This window comes from Capricornis sumatraensis, chromosome 17 (genome assembly GCF_032405125.1).
Source record: "Capricornis sumatraensis isolate serow.1 chromosome 17, serow.2, whole genome shotgun sequence".
In the NCBI taxonomy this organism is placed as follows: Eukaryota; Metazoa; Chordata; class Mammalia; order Artiodactyla; family Bovidae; genus Capricornis; species Capricornis sumatraensis.
This window is the reverse complement of record NC_091085.1, coordinates 21,837,151-21,855,868: the sequence shown is the minus strand read 5'-3', so window position 1 is coordinate 21,855,868 and position 18,718 is coordinate 21,837,151. Positions and strand designations below refer to the sequence as shown.

At 45.6% G+C, this 18,718-nt stretch overlaps 1 protein-coding gene across 2 annotated transcripts in view; it reads left to right on the top strand.

Moving 5' to 3' along the window:
* The first annotated feature begins 613 nt into the window (after positions 1-613).
* The window catches only part of GAB1 (GRB2 associated binding protein 1), a 125,260-nt gene continuing 107,155 nt past the window's right edge, over positions 614-18,718 (top strand). For both annotated transcript variants that reach the window (XM_068989896.1, XM_068989895.1), the window contains exon 1: positions 614-714. In XM_068989896.1, the coding sequence (XP_068845997.1) occupies positions 643-714 (72 nt within the window). In that variant the 5' untranslated portion in view covers positions 614-642. The remainder of the gene's footprint in view (positions 715-18,718) is intronic.

Below are 18,718 nucleotides of genomic sequence, written 5' to 3'. Positions count from 1 at the left end.
CAACCCTGCGCCCGCTGACCACGGGACCCTCGCGGCTTTCCCATTCCTTGCGGCGGTCCGGGCGCCTCGGGGAAGTGACCCACCCTCTCTCCAGAAGGAGGAAGGAGGGGATAGCGCCAAGCGCAGTGAAACCTAGAGCTGGCCAGTCGGAGTGGGCACTGCGCGGGGGCATTGTGTGTGTATGAGCGTGTGAGACTGTGTGTGTGCGCGCGTGCAGCGTCGTGTCTGTCTCGGAGTGCGCTCTGGGAGGTCCCATCCCGAAGGGGCGGAGCGCAGGGGGCCGAGGCTCGGGCTCCGCGCCGGGGCAGAGTCCCGTGGAGCCCGAGCGCAGAGGAGGCGGCCGGCGGGACGGCGCGCCTGGCGGCCGGGCGGGTGCACTGAAGGGAGGCCTGGGCATCTTCGGCCCGGCCGCGGCCCCTACCCCGAGGTGTCGGCCTCGGCGGCTGTGCCCGCTTCTACTCACGTCCGCGGACCTGCCTGCGGGGAAGAAACTCGAACGCCAAGAGCCAGAGCGCCGCGGAGCCGGCCCGCCCCGTCCGCCTGGGGTGCGCCGCGGGAGAGCGAGGTCCCAGCAGCTGCACGGCCGTCCGGCGTCGAAGGTGTCGGGAGCGCGCCGGGCCCGGAGCCCTAAAGGCTCGCACCATGAGCGGCGGCGAAGTGGTCTGCTCGGGATGGCTCCGCAAGTCACCCCCGGAGAAAAAGTTAAAGCGTTATGTAAGTAAGAGCTCGGCCCCCGTTACCCTCCCTGGGCGGCTCGCGTGCCGACTGCTCCTTCTCTTTAGTCCCCATCCCTTCCCTGTAGGCCCCTTCCTTGCCAGGCTGGGGACCCAGGCTGGACACTCATGCCCGGGCCTCCGCTTGGCCAGGCATCTTTCTTTCTCCAGATTGCAGACTGGAGAAATTTCTTTCTCCATCGGCCCTTAGGAAGGCCTGGTATGGCCAGCTGAGCGCCTGCTGAGTGTTTTTTTATTGTTCCTTTTAGCAGGGGTGAGGGGAAGAGCATTTTCCTTTCGTTAGACCTGCACCGAATTCTCAGGGGCTGCTGTGTAGTAAATTTCCCGCACTGAGAAAACCACGGAGGTATTAAAACTCACCAGCCCTCTCTTTGGACCGCCCTCCCTCCCGCCTTCCCCACGGGATGGTTTCGGAAAGCGGACGGGAGACCTGGGAAGTTGGCGTTAGAGCCGAGCATCTCCAATCCGCTCCACGGAAAAGAAAAAAAAAAAGTTATTACGCGCCCTACCGTTTGCTTAGCGGGGTTCACACTTTCTCGGTTTTGAATCGTGGGACGTTGGAGTTTGGCCCGAGAGCCTTGGCAGTTTGCTGCGAGAGGAGGGCGCTGGGGGGAGCCTGATGGCTGGTGTTCGGGCGCCTTGGACACGCTGTCAAACCCCGTGGGAGGGGACAGCGAAGGCCAGTTAGGAGTTCTGTGTGTTATGGTCCTTTCCCAGGCCACCACAGTTGCTTCGTGGTATTTGTGTAATTGATACAAGATGCTGATTATGTGTTAAGCCGTTTTAGCCGTTAGGAGAAATATTCCTTGAAAGAACCAACGTTACTGCAGCTGAAGTCTGTGTCCTCTTTGGGGAGTCTGGGATCTTATCCCCTTCTCCCCCATTGATTCTTCTGCCGCTGCCCACAGCAAAGGAAAGAAATGACATCTTTGCCCTCGCTTATGGAGCAAATATTTGTCTAGTAAAGTATGTCTCAAAAGCACAATATGTGCCCCCTTCAATATAAATTTGCTAACGGGGAGAGTAATAATGGACCCTGTTTCTTGTGGAAGGATGTCTACACCCAATGCTGAGAGCTCTCGAGGTAACCCTGTTAGTTTGCTTGCATAGAACGGAGTGAAGTGCAATATTTAACTTCGCCCACAACTCACCAGTGAGTTTCTGGTTTACTTGCTGCTGGAATTTGCTATAAGCAAGTAGTTCTCCTTTAAGGATTTGATGCCACAAATCCTAAGGATGTTCTTCAGAGATTTTTAAAATTCTTCCAAATCCCCTCTCTCCATCTATCACAATTTGCCCAAGTATTCTGGTAAATATGGTGACTTTATTCTAAAACTTGGGGTGAGAGGCAGTGTGTTTTCCAGTTGGGAGTTCTGTGTATATGTGTTGTATGTATGTGGGGAGAGGGTGTGGTTTGATGTATTTGTTTTGAGAAGGTACTGTTTAGGAAATGATTGATTCTTGGGGAAACTAAAGAACACTACATTAGCTGGAATAGGTAGTGGTAATAGAGATTTAATGCGTTCTTTCACATGTTTGGTTTATGGCTCTCTCAAAAGATGCCACACACTAGACTAGGGACCATAAAATTAAAAAAACCAAAAAAAACCCAGCAGGAAAAAAAGCCTTGTCTCTTGGGCTTGCAATTTAATGTACTACAAAAAATCAGCCCAAACAATTACATCTTAACTGGACCAAGAAAATAGAAATTCTCAATTTAAGAATTTTAATATTTCATCTGATCATTACAACAGTTTTATGAGGCAGTTATTATCTGTCTTAACAAATGAGAACACAATCTACGGAACCAGAGTGTGCCAGAAGCAGGATTTGAACCCAGATCTGCCTGCCTGCCTGCCTGCCTGGGCTTTAAAAGGTGAACGCCTCTTATCAAGTTTAAGCTGTGCTGAGGCTGGGTCATGTGGATAGGACCTTTCAGGTTATGACTTTCTGTGAGTCTGTGGATATAACACGCAAGGAAGAGTGGACTGTGGATCAGAGGTGCAGTGCTGAAGAAACACAGGACAGGCATATGTAGAAAAGGAAGCCACATCCATGCCAATGTGTGGCAAAAACCACCACAATATTGTAATTAGCCTCCAATTAAAATAAATAAGTTAATTTAAAAAAAAGAAAAGGAAGCCAGCAACTCCACGTGCTTTCTAATTGTGTGCCCAAGTTGAGCCCTATGGCCATTTCATAGATGTTTTCAGGAACAGGCTCACGTAGACGGAAATCATAGGATACGTCAGAGGAACAGTGGGCTCCCTCAGTTGTTGTTGACTGAGGGCAGAATATACCTAACAGCTGAGAGAGGCAGGGCACTAGGGTTTTCTTTCCACACTAATCAGTCCATGGATACAGCCCAGGAAGACTGTGGGGAGGGTGGCTGCCAAAATTGACGGGTCCAAGAGAGTTACTGGAGTCTTATAAGCTAAATTGAGGCTTGTCTTAATTTGCACTGTCAAGGTGATTGCCCAGAAGATTCTGACATTTCCAGATGATTGCTGTTTGGCTTGATATTCAATATAGATAGTTTTGGCTAATACATCTTTACCCCTCAAAGATATGGCATATATATATACATGCATCTCCTCTGCTGAGTTTGGTTTTCATGTAAAATCTTTATTTTCTGGATGAAAGGAAACATTGTTGACCACCCAATAAGCAAAATGTTGCTTGATAATGGTTTTGAATGAACAAATTCTCTGTGATAAGATATCTTGACTTCCTGGTACCATAATCGCTAAAGGAGACTTCAGGGAGTTTTGGGCATTGATTTTGGAGGAGGGGGGGTGGGAACACTTGGCCCAGAGGACTTTGACAGTTGTCTCACTGTTTTCCAATATTTATAAGAGTAGTTCAAGCATTGATTAAGAGAATCCATCAGGGCTTTTAAGTGACAAAATACTGTTTTAGTTTTATCTCCAAAGTCATCTCAAGTTATGGCCCCAATGCATTCTACTTAAAACTCCATTTTATGTTTGCTTTTTAAATTTTTATTAGTCAGCAGCATTGTTTTTACATATTAGTATGTCCATCTGCTATGGAAGTTTTTCTTGAATTTCCTAAAGAGTGTGACAGTAGCATAAAAGATAGTAAGAAAAAGACTAGTGAGCAGATTCTCCAGCTATATGATAAAAATAATTGTATTGGTTTGTGTATTTTTGGCTGTGCTGGGTCTTCGCTGCTGCACGGGCTTTCTCTTCTTGAAGAGTGTTGGGGCAGCTCCCCAGTTGTGAGGCGGGGGCTTCTTCCTGTGGTGGCTTTTTGCAGAACACGGGCTCGAGGGGCACAGGCTTCTGTAGTTTCAGGACATTGGCTTATAGTTGAGACTGTTAGGCTCCAGAGCACAGGCTCAATGGTTGTGGTGCCTGGGCTTAGCTGTTCTATGGTATGTGGGATCTTCCCGGATGAGGGATTGAACCCGTGTCTCCTACACTCATAGGTGGATTCTTGTCCACTGCGCCATCCAGAAATCCCTCTCCAGCCTTTTTGTCTCTCTTTTTCTTTCTATGTTTATTTGCAAAAGGGTAAGAACCTCTTGTATGTGTTTCATCCTCTATATTTTTTAAATATAGAATGGCAGTGAAGATTTTTCTGCTTTCTGTTAGTTTTACTGTTGCTGTGTTGCTGTTTTTGTCCTGTGTTATATATTAAAGAGCTGTTTTCTTCCTCTGCTAGGGACCTGCATAGAATCACATACAGATCAATGTCACCAAGGTTATAGAAACCAAGTAAAATCTTGATAGTATACACTCAACAGCGGCGCTCAGATTTTTAAAGAGTTGTTTAAAGACAAATCAACCATTTGAACTAATGATGAATTTTCATCAGCGGTTGAAATTGTTACTGAGATGAAAGGTAAGTCTTGAAAACAAAGGACTGCTTCAAGCCAGCTGGCCATTCCCCTGTCTCTGCAGGGGGAGCTTCCCTATGGCCCGCCTCAAGCCTGGACACCAAGTTCGGGCTCCTCCACAGCCCAGCTGTCCACCTTAGGCTGATGTGCGCTCTCAGCAAGAAAGCCTGCATCTGGGCCAGGGTGAGGTGGCCTGCTAGCGGCCAACCAGCTGGGGAGCAGGACCTCAGCTGGTTCTTGGGTGTGTAATCTATACCCAGCTTGGACTCCACTCTTCAGCTGTCAGTTTGTAGGATGGTTTCTGTCTGGACATATGTTCTGGGAAGGGGCTTAGAAACAGAAATAGCATCTTCCTCTGGGTGGGCACCTGCCATCTTACATGGAAGAGAGAGGCATGGAGAAGGCAAAATAGCAGCATCTCCTTGTTCAGGGACAACCCAGGAGCTGAGCTAAGGTCCCTACTCGGGAGTGTCACCACAACAAAGGGGACCGTGATGTCTGGAAGCTCTTCCTGCCCTTTTTTGGCAATCCCCAGTAGCAGTCAACCGATTCTGAAGTCTTTGCTTACAGTGACTGAAGGAGCATCATGGTTCTTTGGAAGGAAAATTTTTCCTGCAGTCCTCACGTTAGTGAACATTCAGATTTTGAATGTTTTCTTTTTACCTTTTCCAGTAATGCAGGAAATTCGTTTCTAGTAGCAAAGATCATCAACTAGCAATTGCATTAAGTCTTTATCAAAGCTGTTGTTTAGTCTCTCAGCCATGTCCGACGCTTCGTGACCCTGTGGACTGTACCCCGCCAGGCTCCTCTGTCCATGGGATTCTCCAGACAAGAATATTGGAGTGGGTTGCCATTTGCTTTTCCAGGGAATCTTCCTGACCCAGGGATCAAACCTGAGTCTCCTACACTGGTAGACAGATTCTTTACTGCTGAGCCATCAGGGAAGCCTTATGAAAGTTAATGATAGTTAATTCTTTGTTGTGCCTGGGATTAGTGATAAGAGTTGCCAGTTCCCTAAATCTGATTGTTGTCTTTTGGGATTCAAAATTACTCTTAGGAAGGTGTATCCATGTGGAGGGTAGTTTTAGAATTCGGTTTTTAATTTTTTTTTTAATTGATCATCTTTGAACAGATACAACAATGTGGCAAGAATTATGCTTGGATAATCTGGTTGATAGGAGAATTGGTTATTTCAGTGTGATTTGCCATGATAGGTCTGATTAAGAATATGAAAGAAATAAAATGACAAAGCGGTTTTAAGACTAAGCAAATTTCCATATTTTGGAGAGGACATAAAAAGTATGTAGATAAAGTCTTGATGATTTTCAGGTTGAGGATGTCTAAGAGTAAGTGCCAGCACTCTTTATTTTCTTATAGAGACTAACATACGAGAAGGGACATCTTCGCAGGTGGATTACTACTTTATTTTTGAAAGGTTTTGGGTAAGTTGTGCTATGGTAAAAGGAGCCCTTGACTGAGTGTCAGGACCCAGAATTCACCAGGGTTTTGCCACTATTCACAAGACCTTTGGATCCTCATGTGAACTTCTGATTCTCAGTTTCCTTATCTGTAAAATGGGGAAGGAGTGGGTGGGCAACACATCTATTCATTCTAAATTCTCTTAGCATCTAATGTTCCTCTTCTCAGATGTTTCCTTGGGAGGGAGGGGCAGATGCGGAGCTTCTCAATAGGCCTCCTTTTTTGGGGGAAATAAATCTTAATTTCTTGTTCATCTTAAATGATCTGGTGAATATATTAGAACTGCAGAGGCAGAATTCTTTGGGGACCCTCCAGCCCTTCCCTTAATGGAATGAAGGCTTCCTGAGCCCGAGGCTGCCGAGTGCCTGAGCTGAGTGCTGTGTCTATTCAGAGTGGAGGCTCACCAAGTGTCTGTTGACTGAATTAATAAAGAGATATCTCTGGAGCTTTTGTAAATCTGCCTTGTGTGGCATCCAGCAGAGGGAAAGGCCCAATCCCTTGCTGAAAGAAGTTTCTAGTCTTTGTGAAGACAAGCTGTAAATGCATGTTCCTTTCAGTCATTTAACAGGAGCTCTGTTTATAAGGCCATATAGGATGAATTGTCAAGTGGTTGATACAGACAGGAACTGCTAAAGAGTTCAGACTAGAGGGGAGGGAGGTGGAGCCAGTCAGGGAAGACCTCATGAGTGAATTTCAGGCTCTATTCTTGGAAGAATCCAGGTGGTGCTGACGGAAATAGCAGAATCAGAAGGGAAGCCTGGTTTGAAAGGAACAACAGGGACTTGGTTTGGAGTTCAGACATCCCAGCGAGAAGGACGGAGCACCTCCGTTTCATACGTGGAGTTTGGATGTCAGCTGTAACTTGCAGTTTGAGCAGTTTCCGTTTCTGCCATGATCTCATGCTGCTGATGGGCTCCTGACCACCAGTGAATTTTCTATCCCAGGCGAGAAACAAACCCAACAGCTCCACTTGTCTGTCACCTGAACTTATTAAAATTCCGAGGGACATGTGTTATTTAAGATTTCTTTATGTCTGTTTGGAACTAAATAATTCATGCTGGCAAGGATTTCGTTTACAACAGAGAGGGAGCATGTTCTGGTGGGAGGGAGAATAAAAGAGCCTTTGATTCATTTGCTGCAGGGTTCCCGCGGGAGGGCCCAGGCTGCCTTGGGCTAGCGTCTTATTTTGGACTTTGGAAGCCATCTTAGCTCAGCTGTGTGAGTGCCAGCCAGCGTTGGAGGAAAAGAGAATAACCCCATTGGATCACACCAACCCCCCTCCTGACTGTGGATGGAAGGGTTTCTCCCATTTCACATTCCTTGCATTAATATGGTGGCTCACTTCCCCCAAGTGAGAGCTCCATCTGAATCTGCCACTTGAACTTGGATTGAAGTCACAAGGCTTCAGTGCCTCTATCTCATCCACGAATGTACAGGAAACTTATCAAGACCCAGGTCTCCTGCTCCTCCTCTTAGGCAACAGGCATAAATAAAATCAGCGTTCTTTTCTTTAGATTACTCTTGGGGTAAAGTGGCTCATTATACCATGGATTTCCACGGTCCTTAAATAAGTAGCCGCTTCATTTGCCAGCACTGGGGGCGCCCTAATACAGTGGAGATAAAGATGCAGGCCTGTGGAATTACTGGGGAAAGACATTTTAGGAACTGGAAAACTTTTTCCCATTCTAGGCTTGTCTGTGTGAGCACCTCACCTCCTATAAGAATGCATTAACTGGAAAAGAATCTTGTATATTTTAAGCAATTCTTTTATTCATGGAAGCAAAATGCTCCCTTACGGAAAAATTCTCATTGCTGAATGCATATAAAGTAGAACCCAATAGCTTTTGACCCTCCCACAGCCTGCTATTAAAAAAAAAGTTAAGACTGCACCCGAAATGCATGCTTGGTCGTTATCTGGGTTACATTAGCCCTTGAAGCATTCTGATTACAACTTGTAGCTGCCAAGCCCTGTCCTGCAGTGTTATCTGGTACAAAAATTTTCCATGTGGTTGTTTTTAGCAGAGCTACTATATGCAAACTGCACGTGAAGATGTGAATTGCAAAGAAATAGAGCTTCTAGGAGGGGAAATGTGAGTGATCTTACATTTTTTTTTCTACTCTTTAACTATTCTTTCTGTGTGTTTTGGAGATTTTTATCATAATTCCAAACTGAGTTTTATTTTTATACACTGGAAAGAATGCCAAATTTACCACGAGTTTTTCATTTGGTGGTAGTTTTTTTTTTCTCCCAGCTTTTTTCTTTGAATTCATACTTGGCCTAGGTAATTCCTTATGTCTTCAAAACAAAACAATGTCCTAAAAGGAAAAAAACAAATGGCTACATTGTTCCATGAATTAAAAACAATATACGGACAGTCCAAACATTTCTCTTCAATGTAAAACTCTTTAGTCATTTTTTTTTTAAGAAAGAAAAATACTAAACTTTGCTTTAACTATCCTGCTTCACTGTTTTTCTTTTCCCTTTTTATTTATTTTCCTTTGTCTTGACTCATGTCATTTAAATTTTTTGGAAAAGTTTTATACGTAGTTCTTTAAGAATATCACACATGGAAAAAGAAAACATTAAAATTGCATTTTACTTTTCATCCTCTGGTTGGAAGCGGTGGGGGGAAAATGTTAATTAATAATAAGGGTTTGTAACTGACTTTCTTGTTGCTTGGTTAAATTGAATATTTGTTGTTATTGCCTAGAGATATTTAGCTGTTATATGTGGAATACGCAGGTAAATGTAATTTTAGTTGAGGCTTGCTTTTGTGGAATATAGAATGCAGGGCAGTAGTATCAGGGCATGGAGAACCCTGTTGTTGTTTTTATTCCATTTGATATTCTGTAATTAGTATTTCGTATTCAGTGTTTATTGTAATTAATCCGTTACATTACCCATTGCTATAGAACTTTACCTGCTAACTTTTTTCAAGTGGGTATGCGGTGGAAAGCACTCTTTCCCCGGGAATCCCAACCCTCTTGCTCTCTTCCCCTCTGTTTCCACTTTTCCTCTGTAGTAGAAGCCTCGCCACCAACACCACAGAGTATTCAGGTCAAAATCCTTACACACATGTCCTTTTTATTCTCTGAAATGGGGGGAGTTGTTTATGTCCTGTTACGTGGTAATCAAGACTAGGAATCAGAGTGTTCCAGCCAGCAAGTTGATTGTTTTTCTCTCCCGAAATGCACTTTTCAGTTCCTACTTTTGGAAAATGCAGTTAGGCTGCTTTCTAACTAGCCGGACTCCTCCCTGAAATGACAGCCTAGTTAAAGATTTAAGTACCTGCTGTGCTTTCTCACCCCAGTCCTCACATATTCCCATCGGTGCCTAAGCCAGAGTCATCCTAGCCAAGATGAAAGTGCTTCTGCTTGGGGATGACCGCCTGATTTGGGGAAAGACGTGCTTTCATCTTTGTCTCTTAGAGGAGAGGCACTTGGTAAAATGCTACCTCAAATGTTTTGAATTCCACTGGTGTTACCTAGAACTTGACAAAGAAGGCTCGGGCTAGGGAAGTAGTATCTGAAGTGGTCTTCTCTGGTGGCTCAGATGGTGGAGAATCAGGCAGCAATGTAGGAGATCCGGGTTTCAGATTTAAATGGTTGAAGTGTTGGGGAAAGGTAAAAGGAAATCCTGAGCAAATGAGAATGTGGAATATTTGAGAAGTTAATTTGTTCCTGGTGATGCTGTTGTGCTTGCATGCTCAGTCGTGTCTGACTCTTTCGGGACCCAATGGACTGTGGCCCACTAGGCTCCGCTGTCTGTGGGATTTTTCCAGGCAAGAAAACGAGTGGGTTGCCATTTCCTACACCAGGGATCTTCCCAACCCAGGGATTGAACCCTGGTCTCCGGCATCTCCTGCATTGACAAAGTGAAGACGCTCAGTTGTGCCCGACTCTTTGCGACCCCATGGACTGTACCCTACCAGGCTCCTCTGTCCATGGAATTCTCCAGGCAAGGGTACTGGAGTGGGTTGCCATTTCCTTCTCCAGGGGATCTTCCCAACCCAGGGATCAAACCCGGGTCTCCCACATTGCAGGCAGACGCTTTATCCTCTGAGCCACCAGGGAAGTCACTGAGCCACCTGGGAAGCTGGTGATGCTGTTGCATAAAACCAAAGCCATTTGAGTAATCTTCCCAGGGCATCTAGGTCATTTACCAAAAGTGCATAAAATTAAATTCATGCTATATAACAGTATTCTTTCTTCCTTCTCTTCATTTAAGCAGTGAAATAGTCCAAATGGGAAAAGCTTACCTGGTGTATTTATAGTTTTAGCATATTTTTTTCTGGATGATTTTCATAATGACCCATAGTGTACACAGTAGAAGATGTGTACACATGATCTATTTACAAAGAAAATTATGGCTTCATCTATCATTCTTTGTTGTTTGTAATAGGATATGAATTTCCAGAGGACAAAGATGGCATTTGTTCTCTGCGTCTGAAGTGCACAGTGTGGTACCTGGCACAGTCTTTTGAATAGCATGACCGAGTGATTGTCAAATTCTAAGCCTGAAATTATAAATCATCTAGTTCAATGTTTCTCAACCTTTTCTAGCCTATTTTTTTATCACGTGTTATTTGAGTGTCCAGTGGTTTTTAATCCAGTTTTATTTTCTATGATTTGCATTACAAAAACAAGCCACTAGTATCTTTCCCAATTACACTTATCTCCTTCCCTAGCGGAAGAGTTCAGCCTCCTCTTTTTACAGGAATTGGCCTCCGGGAGACTTCATTGATTTGTCCAAGGTCATACAAGTTAACCAGCTGTTCTGGCAGGGCCAGATCTCTTACTTCAGAGGTCAGACCCTGCAGTCCTTGGTGGAATGCTGGCTGAGAATAAGGCCTTGGGAGGAATTCAGGAGAGGCCCAAGAGCACGCTGCCTCTACCTTACAGGAGTCCACGTGCTGCCGGGGACATAGAAGGTGCTGGGTAATGCAAATTATGCTACGATCAGTGATGTGTGATACCACGGTCTAGAAAAATTCAGCCGAGGGAGGTGAGTTCAAGGACACAAGGAAGGTATTGTGAAGGGGTCCAGAGAGATTTCACCAGGACCATAAAAGGTGGATTCGGTTTTCAAAGACAGGGCTACGATGAGACTCCTGTACCTCCCTTTCCCAGCCAGACTCACGGGTGGGTGGTGTCCACTTGATCTCCGCCTCTTTCTTACTTGCCGCTCATCTCATAATGGAATACAGCCTGGGTCTTTTTCGTCCCTTCTTATCTAACTGATTCCCACCAAGGTCCCCCGTGGTTGTCCAGTCTAGCAGAACTAGATCTGAACGTTTTATTTTTATTTATTTACTTCCTGGCTGCTCTGGGTCTTGGTTGCTGCTCAGGCTTTCCCTGGTTGTGGTGAGCAGGGGCTGCTCTTCGTTGGGGAGCACAGGCTTCTCATTGTGGTGGCTTCTTGTTGCGGAGCATGGGCTCTGGGGCTGCAGGAGTTGCGGTATGTAGGCACAGTAGTTGTGGCACGTGGGCTTAGTTGCCCCTCGGCGTGTGGCATCTTCCTGGACCAGGGACTGAACTCGTGTCCCCTGAATTTGCTGATGGATTCTCAACCGCTGGGCCACCAGGGATGTCCAATCCGAACTTGTTACTTCTTATTTTTCATGGCACTCTTGACTCCACTGTTGGAGATGGTCAGTACATCTTCTCAAAGTATGTTCTTCCCCGTGCCTTCCTGATGCCAGGCTCTGGTTTCTGGAGTGTTGGTGCTCCTAAGGGTTCTAGTGCCAGCTAGCCCTGGCTGATCTCTCATGTCATGCTGTTAGTAGTTCTCACCCATTGGGAGTTCATGAACCTTTTTGAAAATTTGGTAATAGCTCTATGTTCTTCATTTTCACAGAATTCTTTTTTTTTTTTTTCCTGCCTGACTTGTGTCCACATCATGGTGGTTGTTCCGTATTTTTTTTTTAATGAAGTATAGTTGATTTACAGGTTTGTTACTTTCCAGCAAAGTGATTCAGTTATATATATGGAATGTATATATATATTTAACTGTATATATAATTTTATAAAATGTATAAAATTTATATATATATACTTTTACAAATTATTTCCCATTATAGGTTATTACACAATATTAAGTATCATTGCCCATACTATACAGTAGGTTCTTGTTGGTTATCTATTTTATATATGGTAGTTTCCATAAAAATTGATGCTCTTGAATTGTGGTGCTGGAGAAGACTCTTGAGAGTCCCTTGGACAGCAAGGAGGTCAATTTTAAAGGAAATCAATCCTGAATATTCATTGGAAGGACTGATACTGATACTGAAGCTGAAGCTCCAGTATTTTGGCCACCTGATATGAAGAGCCCCCTCACTGGAAAAGACCCTGATGCTGGGAAAGATTGAAGGTGGGAGGAGAAGGGGATGACAGAGAATGAGATGGTTGGATGGCATCACCAACTCGATGGACATGAGTTTGAGCAAGCTCTAGGAGGCAGTGATGGACAGGGAGGCCTGGCGTGCTGCAGTCCATGGGGTCACAAAGAGTCGGACACGACTGAGCGACTGAACAGAAGTGTCCCTAGAATTCTTCCAAACTTACGCACAAACCTTATTGTCTTCTTCATGTTCCCTAACCTTTTTAAGTCCATCGATGGATCTTAAAGTCCAGTGAAATGCCCCTGAATTATGTGCTGATGATTCAAAGATACAGTTGCAGCGCATTTCTCTCTCCTCATCCCTGGCTCTGACGGGTGAGTAGATACCTAACTGCTTCGACCCCCACAGCAACACAGAGCCGTGCTCACCATCCTCTCCCTAAATCTGTCCTCTCGTCCTCCTGCTGTTCGCTCTCTCTACGTCAGTCACGCCAGCTTCCCTGCAACCCTCCTCTCGCCTCCGGCTTAAACCAGATGGTTTTCTTTGTTCTCTCCTTCTCCACACCCAGTGACCAAATCCTGTCTGTTTTATCTTCCAAAGATCTCTTGACTTCCTGACCTATGTGTTGCCTAAAGCTGTCTTTTTGCCTTTCTGTGGGATTTTTACAATAGCCAGTCCACTGCCTGGCTCCTTCCTTCCTGAGTCACTTCAGTTGTGTCTGACTCTTTGCGACCCCAGGGGCTGTAGACTGCCAGGCTCCTCTATCCATGGAATTCTCCAGGTAAGATTACTGGTGGGGTTGCCTTGCTCTCCTCTAGGGGACCTTCCCCATCCAAGATTCAAACGCATGTCTTCTGCATCTCCTGCACTGCAAGCATATTCTTTACCACTGAGCCACTGAGGAAGCCCGTCTATACCAATGCATAGATATTAATATAGTGATATCTATTGACATATAGATATTTGTTGTTTAGTCACTAAGTCATGTCTGACTCTTTGCAACCCCATGGACTGTAACCCTCCAGGCTCCTCTGCCCAGGGAATTCTCCAGGCAAGCATACTGGAGTAGGTTGCTGTCTCCTCCTCCAGGGGATCTTCCTGGCCCAGGGAGCAAATCTGTGTCTCTTACACCTCCTGCATTGGCAGGCACTTTACCACTAGTGCCACCTGGGAAGCCCATCCTTGTGCCCATTCAAACTGTCTTTATCAGGGCAGCCAGCACAGCCTTTCTGAAACCCTGATCATCGCAGTTTGAGGCTGCCCTGCAGGCTTCCTTAGCTCGGAGGATTGCTCAAACGCCCTCTCAGCTGGCAGGGCTTTCTGTGATGTGGGCCCTGCAGGTACTTCCTCCTCTCTCATGAGTGTTGCTTCAGTTGTACTGAACTTCCAGGTCCCCACTTGGCCTCGTGATCGGTCACTCTGTCCTTGACCTGCACTGTGCGCTTCTCTCTGCCAGGAATTCCTGGCCCCACCCTCTCTGCCTCCACTCCCAGGCTACCCCTGGAGCCTCCCCTGAACTCCCCACCACCAGCGTCACTCATCCAAGCAGACCCCGTGGACCCAGAGTATCTGTTTTGTTCTCCGTTGATGCTTGTTCACTCCTGCAGCACAGCGCCCATCATCACAGATTGCACTTGTTTAACTCCTTGCTTCCCATTTAGAGGCCAGGTCCACGTGATCATTCATGAGCCCCTGGTACTTCTGCCCTTGTGGGTTCCCTTCCCCCGCTCAAAAAAAAAAAAAGAATAAAAATTTTATTTTGCAGTCATATCCAGATAAAGATGAATATATTCCAAGGTGGATTTATTAGTAGGTAGCTGTTAGGGACACACCACTCTGGTACTCTTGCCTGGAAAACCCTATGGACGGAGGAGCCTACTGGGCTGCAGTCCGTGGGGTTGCGAAGAGTCGGACATGACTGAGAGACTTCACTTTCACTTTTCACTTCCATGCATTGGAGAAGGACATGGCAACCCACTCCAGTGTTCTTGCTTGGAGAATCCCAGGAATGGAGGAGCCTGGTGGGCTGCCGTCTATGGGGTTGCACAGAGTCGGACACGACTGAAGCAACTTAGCAGCAGCAGCAGCAGCAGCAGCAGCCGTTAGGGAGCTGACTGTGGCTCAGATCATGAACTCCTTATTGCCAAATTCAGACTTAAATTGAAGAAAGTAGGGAAAACCACTAGACCATTCAGGTATGACCTAAATCAAATTCCTTATGATTATACAGTGGAAGTGAGAAATAGATTTAAGGGCCTAGATCTGATAGATAGAGTGCCTGATGAACTATGGAATGAGGTTCATGACATTGTACAGGAGACAGGGATCAAGACCATCCCCATGGAAAAGAAATGCAAAAAAGCAAAATGGCTGTCTGGGGAGGCCTTACAAATAGCTGTGAAAAGAAGAGAAGTGAAAAGCAAAGGAGAAAAAGAAAGATATAAGCATCTGAATGCAGAGTTCCAAAGAATAGTAAGGAGAGATAAGAAAGCCTTCCTCAGTGATCAATGAAAGAAATAGAGGAAAACAATGGAATGGGAAAGACTAGAGATCTCTTCAAGAAAACTAGAGATACCGAGGGAATAGTTCATGCAAAGATGGGCTCAATAAAGGACATAAATGGTATGGGCCTAACAGAAGCAGAAGATATTAAGAGGTGGCAAGAATACACAGAAGAACTGTACAAAAAAATCTTCATGACTGACATAATCACGATGGTGTGATCACTCACCTAGAGCCGGACATCCTGGAACGTGAAGTCAAGTGGGCCTTAGGAAGCATCACTACGAACAAAGCTAGTGGAGGTGATGGAATTCAGTTGAGCTGTTTCAAATCCTGGAAGATGATGCTGGGAAAGTGCTGCACTCAATATGCCAGGAAATTTGGAAAACTCAGCAGTGGCCACAGGACTGGAAAAGGTCAGTTTTCATTCCAATCCCAAAGAAAGGCAATGCCGAAGAATGCTCAAACTACCGCACAATTGCACTCATCTCTCAAGGCAATGGCACCCCACTCCAGTACTCTTGCCTGGAAAATCCCATGGATGGAGGAGCCTGGAAGGCTGCAGTCCATGGGGTCGCTGAGGGTTGGACACGACTGAGCGACTTCACTTTCACTTTTCATTTTCATGCATTGGAGAAGGAAATGGCAACCCACTCCAGTGTTCTTGCCTGGAGAATCCCAGGGACGGGGGAGCCTGGTGGGCTGCCGTCTATGGGGTCACACAGAGTCGGGCAAGACTAAAGTGACTTAGCAGCAGCAGCAGCACACGCTAGTAAAGTAAAGCTCAAAATTCTCCAAGCCAGGCTTCAGCAATACGTGAACCATGAACTTCCAGATGTTCAAGTTGGTTACAGAAAAGGCAGAGGAAGCAGAGATCAAATTGCCAACATCCTCTGGATCATGGAAAAAGCAAGAGAGTTCCAGAAAAACATCTATTTCTGCTTTATTGACTGTGTGGATCACAATAAACTGAAAGATTATTGTGAATTCTTCAAGAGATGGGAATACCAGACCACCTGACCTGCCTCTTGAGAAACCTGTATGCAGGTCAGGAAGCAACAGTTAGAACTGGACGTGGAACAACAGACTGGTTCCAAATAGGAAAAGGAGTACGTCAAGGCTGTATATAGTCACCCTGCTTATTTAACTTATATGCAGAGTACATCATGAGAAACGCTGGGCTGGAAGAAGGACAAGCTGGAATCAAGATTGCAGGGAGAAATATCAATAACCTCAGATATGCAGATGACACCACCCTTATGGCAGAAAGGGAAGAGGAGCTAAAAAGCCTCTTGATGAAAGTGAAAGAGGAGAATGAAAAAGTTGGCTTAAAGCTCAACATTCAGAAAACTAAGATCATGGCATCCTGTCCCATCACTTCATGGGAAATAGATGGGGAAACAGTGGAAACAGTGTCAGACTTTATTTTGGGGGGCTCCAAAATCACTGCAGATGGTGATTGCAGCCATGAAATTAAAAGATGCTTACTCTTTGGAAGGAAAGTTATGACCAACCTAGATAGCATATTCAAAAGCAGAGACATTACTTTGCCAACAAAGGTCTGTCTAGTCAAGGCTATGGTTTTTCCTGTGGTCATGTATGGATGTGAGAGTTGGACTGTGAGGAAAGCTGAGCGCCGAAGAATTGATGCTTTTGAACTGTGGCTTTGGAGAAGACTCTTGAGAGTCCCTTGGACTGAAGGAGATCCAACCAGTCCATCCTAAAGGAGATCAGTCCTGGGTGTTCTTTGGAAGGAATGATGCTAAAGCTGAAACTCCAGTACTTTGGCCACCTCATGTGAAGAGTTGACTCATTGGGAAAGACTCTGATGCTGGGAGGGATTGAGGGCAGGAGGAGAAGGGGACGACAGGGGATGAGATGGCTGGATGGCATCACCGACTCGATGGACGTGAGTTTGGGTGAACTCCGGAAGTTGGTGAGGGAAAGGGAGGCCTGGCGTGCTGTGATTCATGGGGTCGCAAAGAGTCGGACACGACTGAGTGACTGAGCTGAACTGAACTGAGCCATTATTCTTATGATGTTCATTTTTTTATTCTTCTTTAAAAAAAAAATCCTATTAAGATACTTTTCATGGGCTCCTTAAAGTCTTATGGGCTCTAACACTTGGTGACCTATGCCTGATGGATACCTTGGCTTTGTTAAGCAAAGAGAAATCCTCTGGTGATAAACCAGACAGCTGATTGATTGTGACTAGGACAGACGAGAAGCCCCCTCATTTATTTTCTTATGTGGCATGTTTGTGGTGGTTTGAATAGCCCCCTAATGTATTACGGTTGTGTATTACAGTCCCTGGTAATGGAAAAATATATTTTAAAAACTAGATTGTGAACTTAAGTGGCATATATGTGTGTATGTATGTGTGTGTTATTTAACTTATATGTAGAGTCTAGGCTGGTCATAGCTTTTGAGGAAAAAAAAAAAGCTAGACACTGTATTAAAAAGCAGAGGCAGTACTTTGCCAGCCAAAGTCGATCTAGTCAAAGCTATGGTTTTTCCAGTAGAGTTGGACCGTAAAGAAAGCTGAGCACTGAAGAATTGATACTTTTGAACTGTGGTGTTGGAGAAGACTCTTGAGAGTCCCTTGGACTGCAAGGAGATCAAACCAGTCAATCCCAAAGGAAATCAGTCCGAATATTCATTGGAGGGACTGATGTTGAAGCTGAAACTCCAATCTTTTGGCCACCTGATGTGAAGAATGGACTCATTGGAAAAGACCCTGATTCTGGGAAAGATTGAAGGCAGGAGGAGAAGGGGCTGACAGAGGATGAGATGGTTAGATGGCATCACCAACTTGATGGAGATGAGTTTGAACAAGCTCCGGGAGTTGGTGATGAACAGGGAAGCCTGGCGTGCTGCAGTCCGTGGGGTCGCAAAGAGTCGGACGTGACTGATTGTGTGTGTGTGTGTTAGTGTTAGTTGCTCAGTTGTGTCCAACTCTTTGTGACCCCATTGACTGTAGCCCTCCAGGCTGCTCTGTCCATGGAATTTTCTAAGCAAGAATCCTGGAGTGGGTTGCCATATCCTTTTCCAGGGAATCTTCCTGACCCCGGCATCAAACCTGGGTCTCCTGTGTTGTAGACTGATTCTTTACCATCTGAGCCACCAGGGAAGATCATATATATAAAAGTAAAATTCATGAGATATTTATTATGTCAAAAATGTGGTCCTCAAGCTACTTCACTGATATGCACAGTTCCCCATGACGTGTCTGTGTGCAGCAGTGACTTCTAGTGCCAGTGGGATGGTGATTTTGCCCCACTGGGAACATTTGGCAGTTTCTGGAGGAGATGTTTTTTTGGTTGTCACCACTGGGGGTGCTACTGGTGGCTGATAGGTTGAGGCTGTAGGGTGTGGTATGTGTGCCCAGTCATGTTCGACTCTTTGTGACCCCGTGGACTGTAGCCCAGCAGGCTCCTCTGTCCATGGGATTTCCAGGCAAGAATACTCGCGTGGGTTGCCATTTCCTCCTCCAGGGGATCTTCCCAACCCAGGGACTGAACCCAAACGTCCTGTGTCTCCTGTATTGGCAGGTGGATTCTTTACCTCTGAGCCACCTGGGAGGCCCTGGTTGAGGGAGAGAGGCTGCTAAACAAGCAGTGCATGGGACAGTCATTGTAACCAAGAATGCCCCAGCCCCAGATATCAACAGGGCTGAAGTTGGGAAACACTCGCATAGAAGAATCCTTCATAAAACCTGGTTCCGACAACTGAATAATTCATTTGCTTTATTTCCCCATGTTTCCTTTAAAAGCCGCAATTCACATGCAGGACTGTGTTGTAGC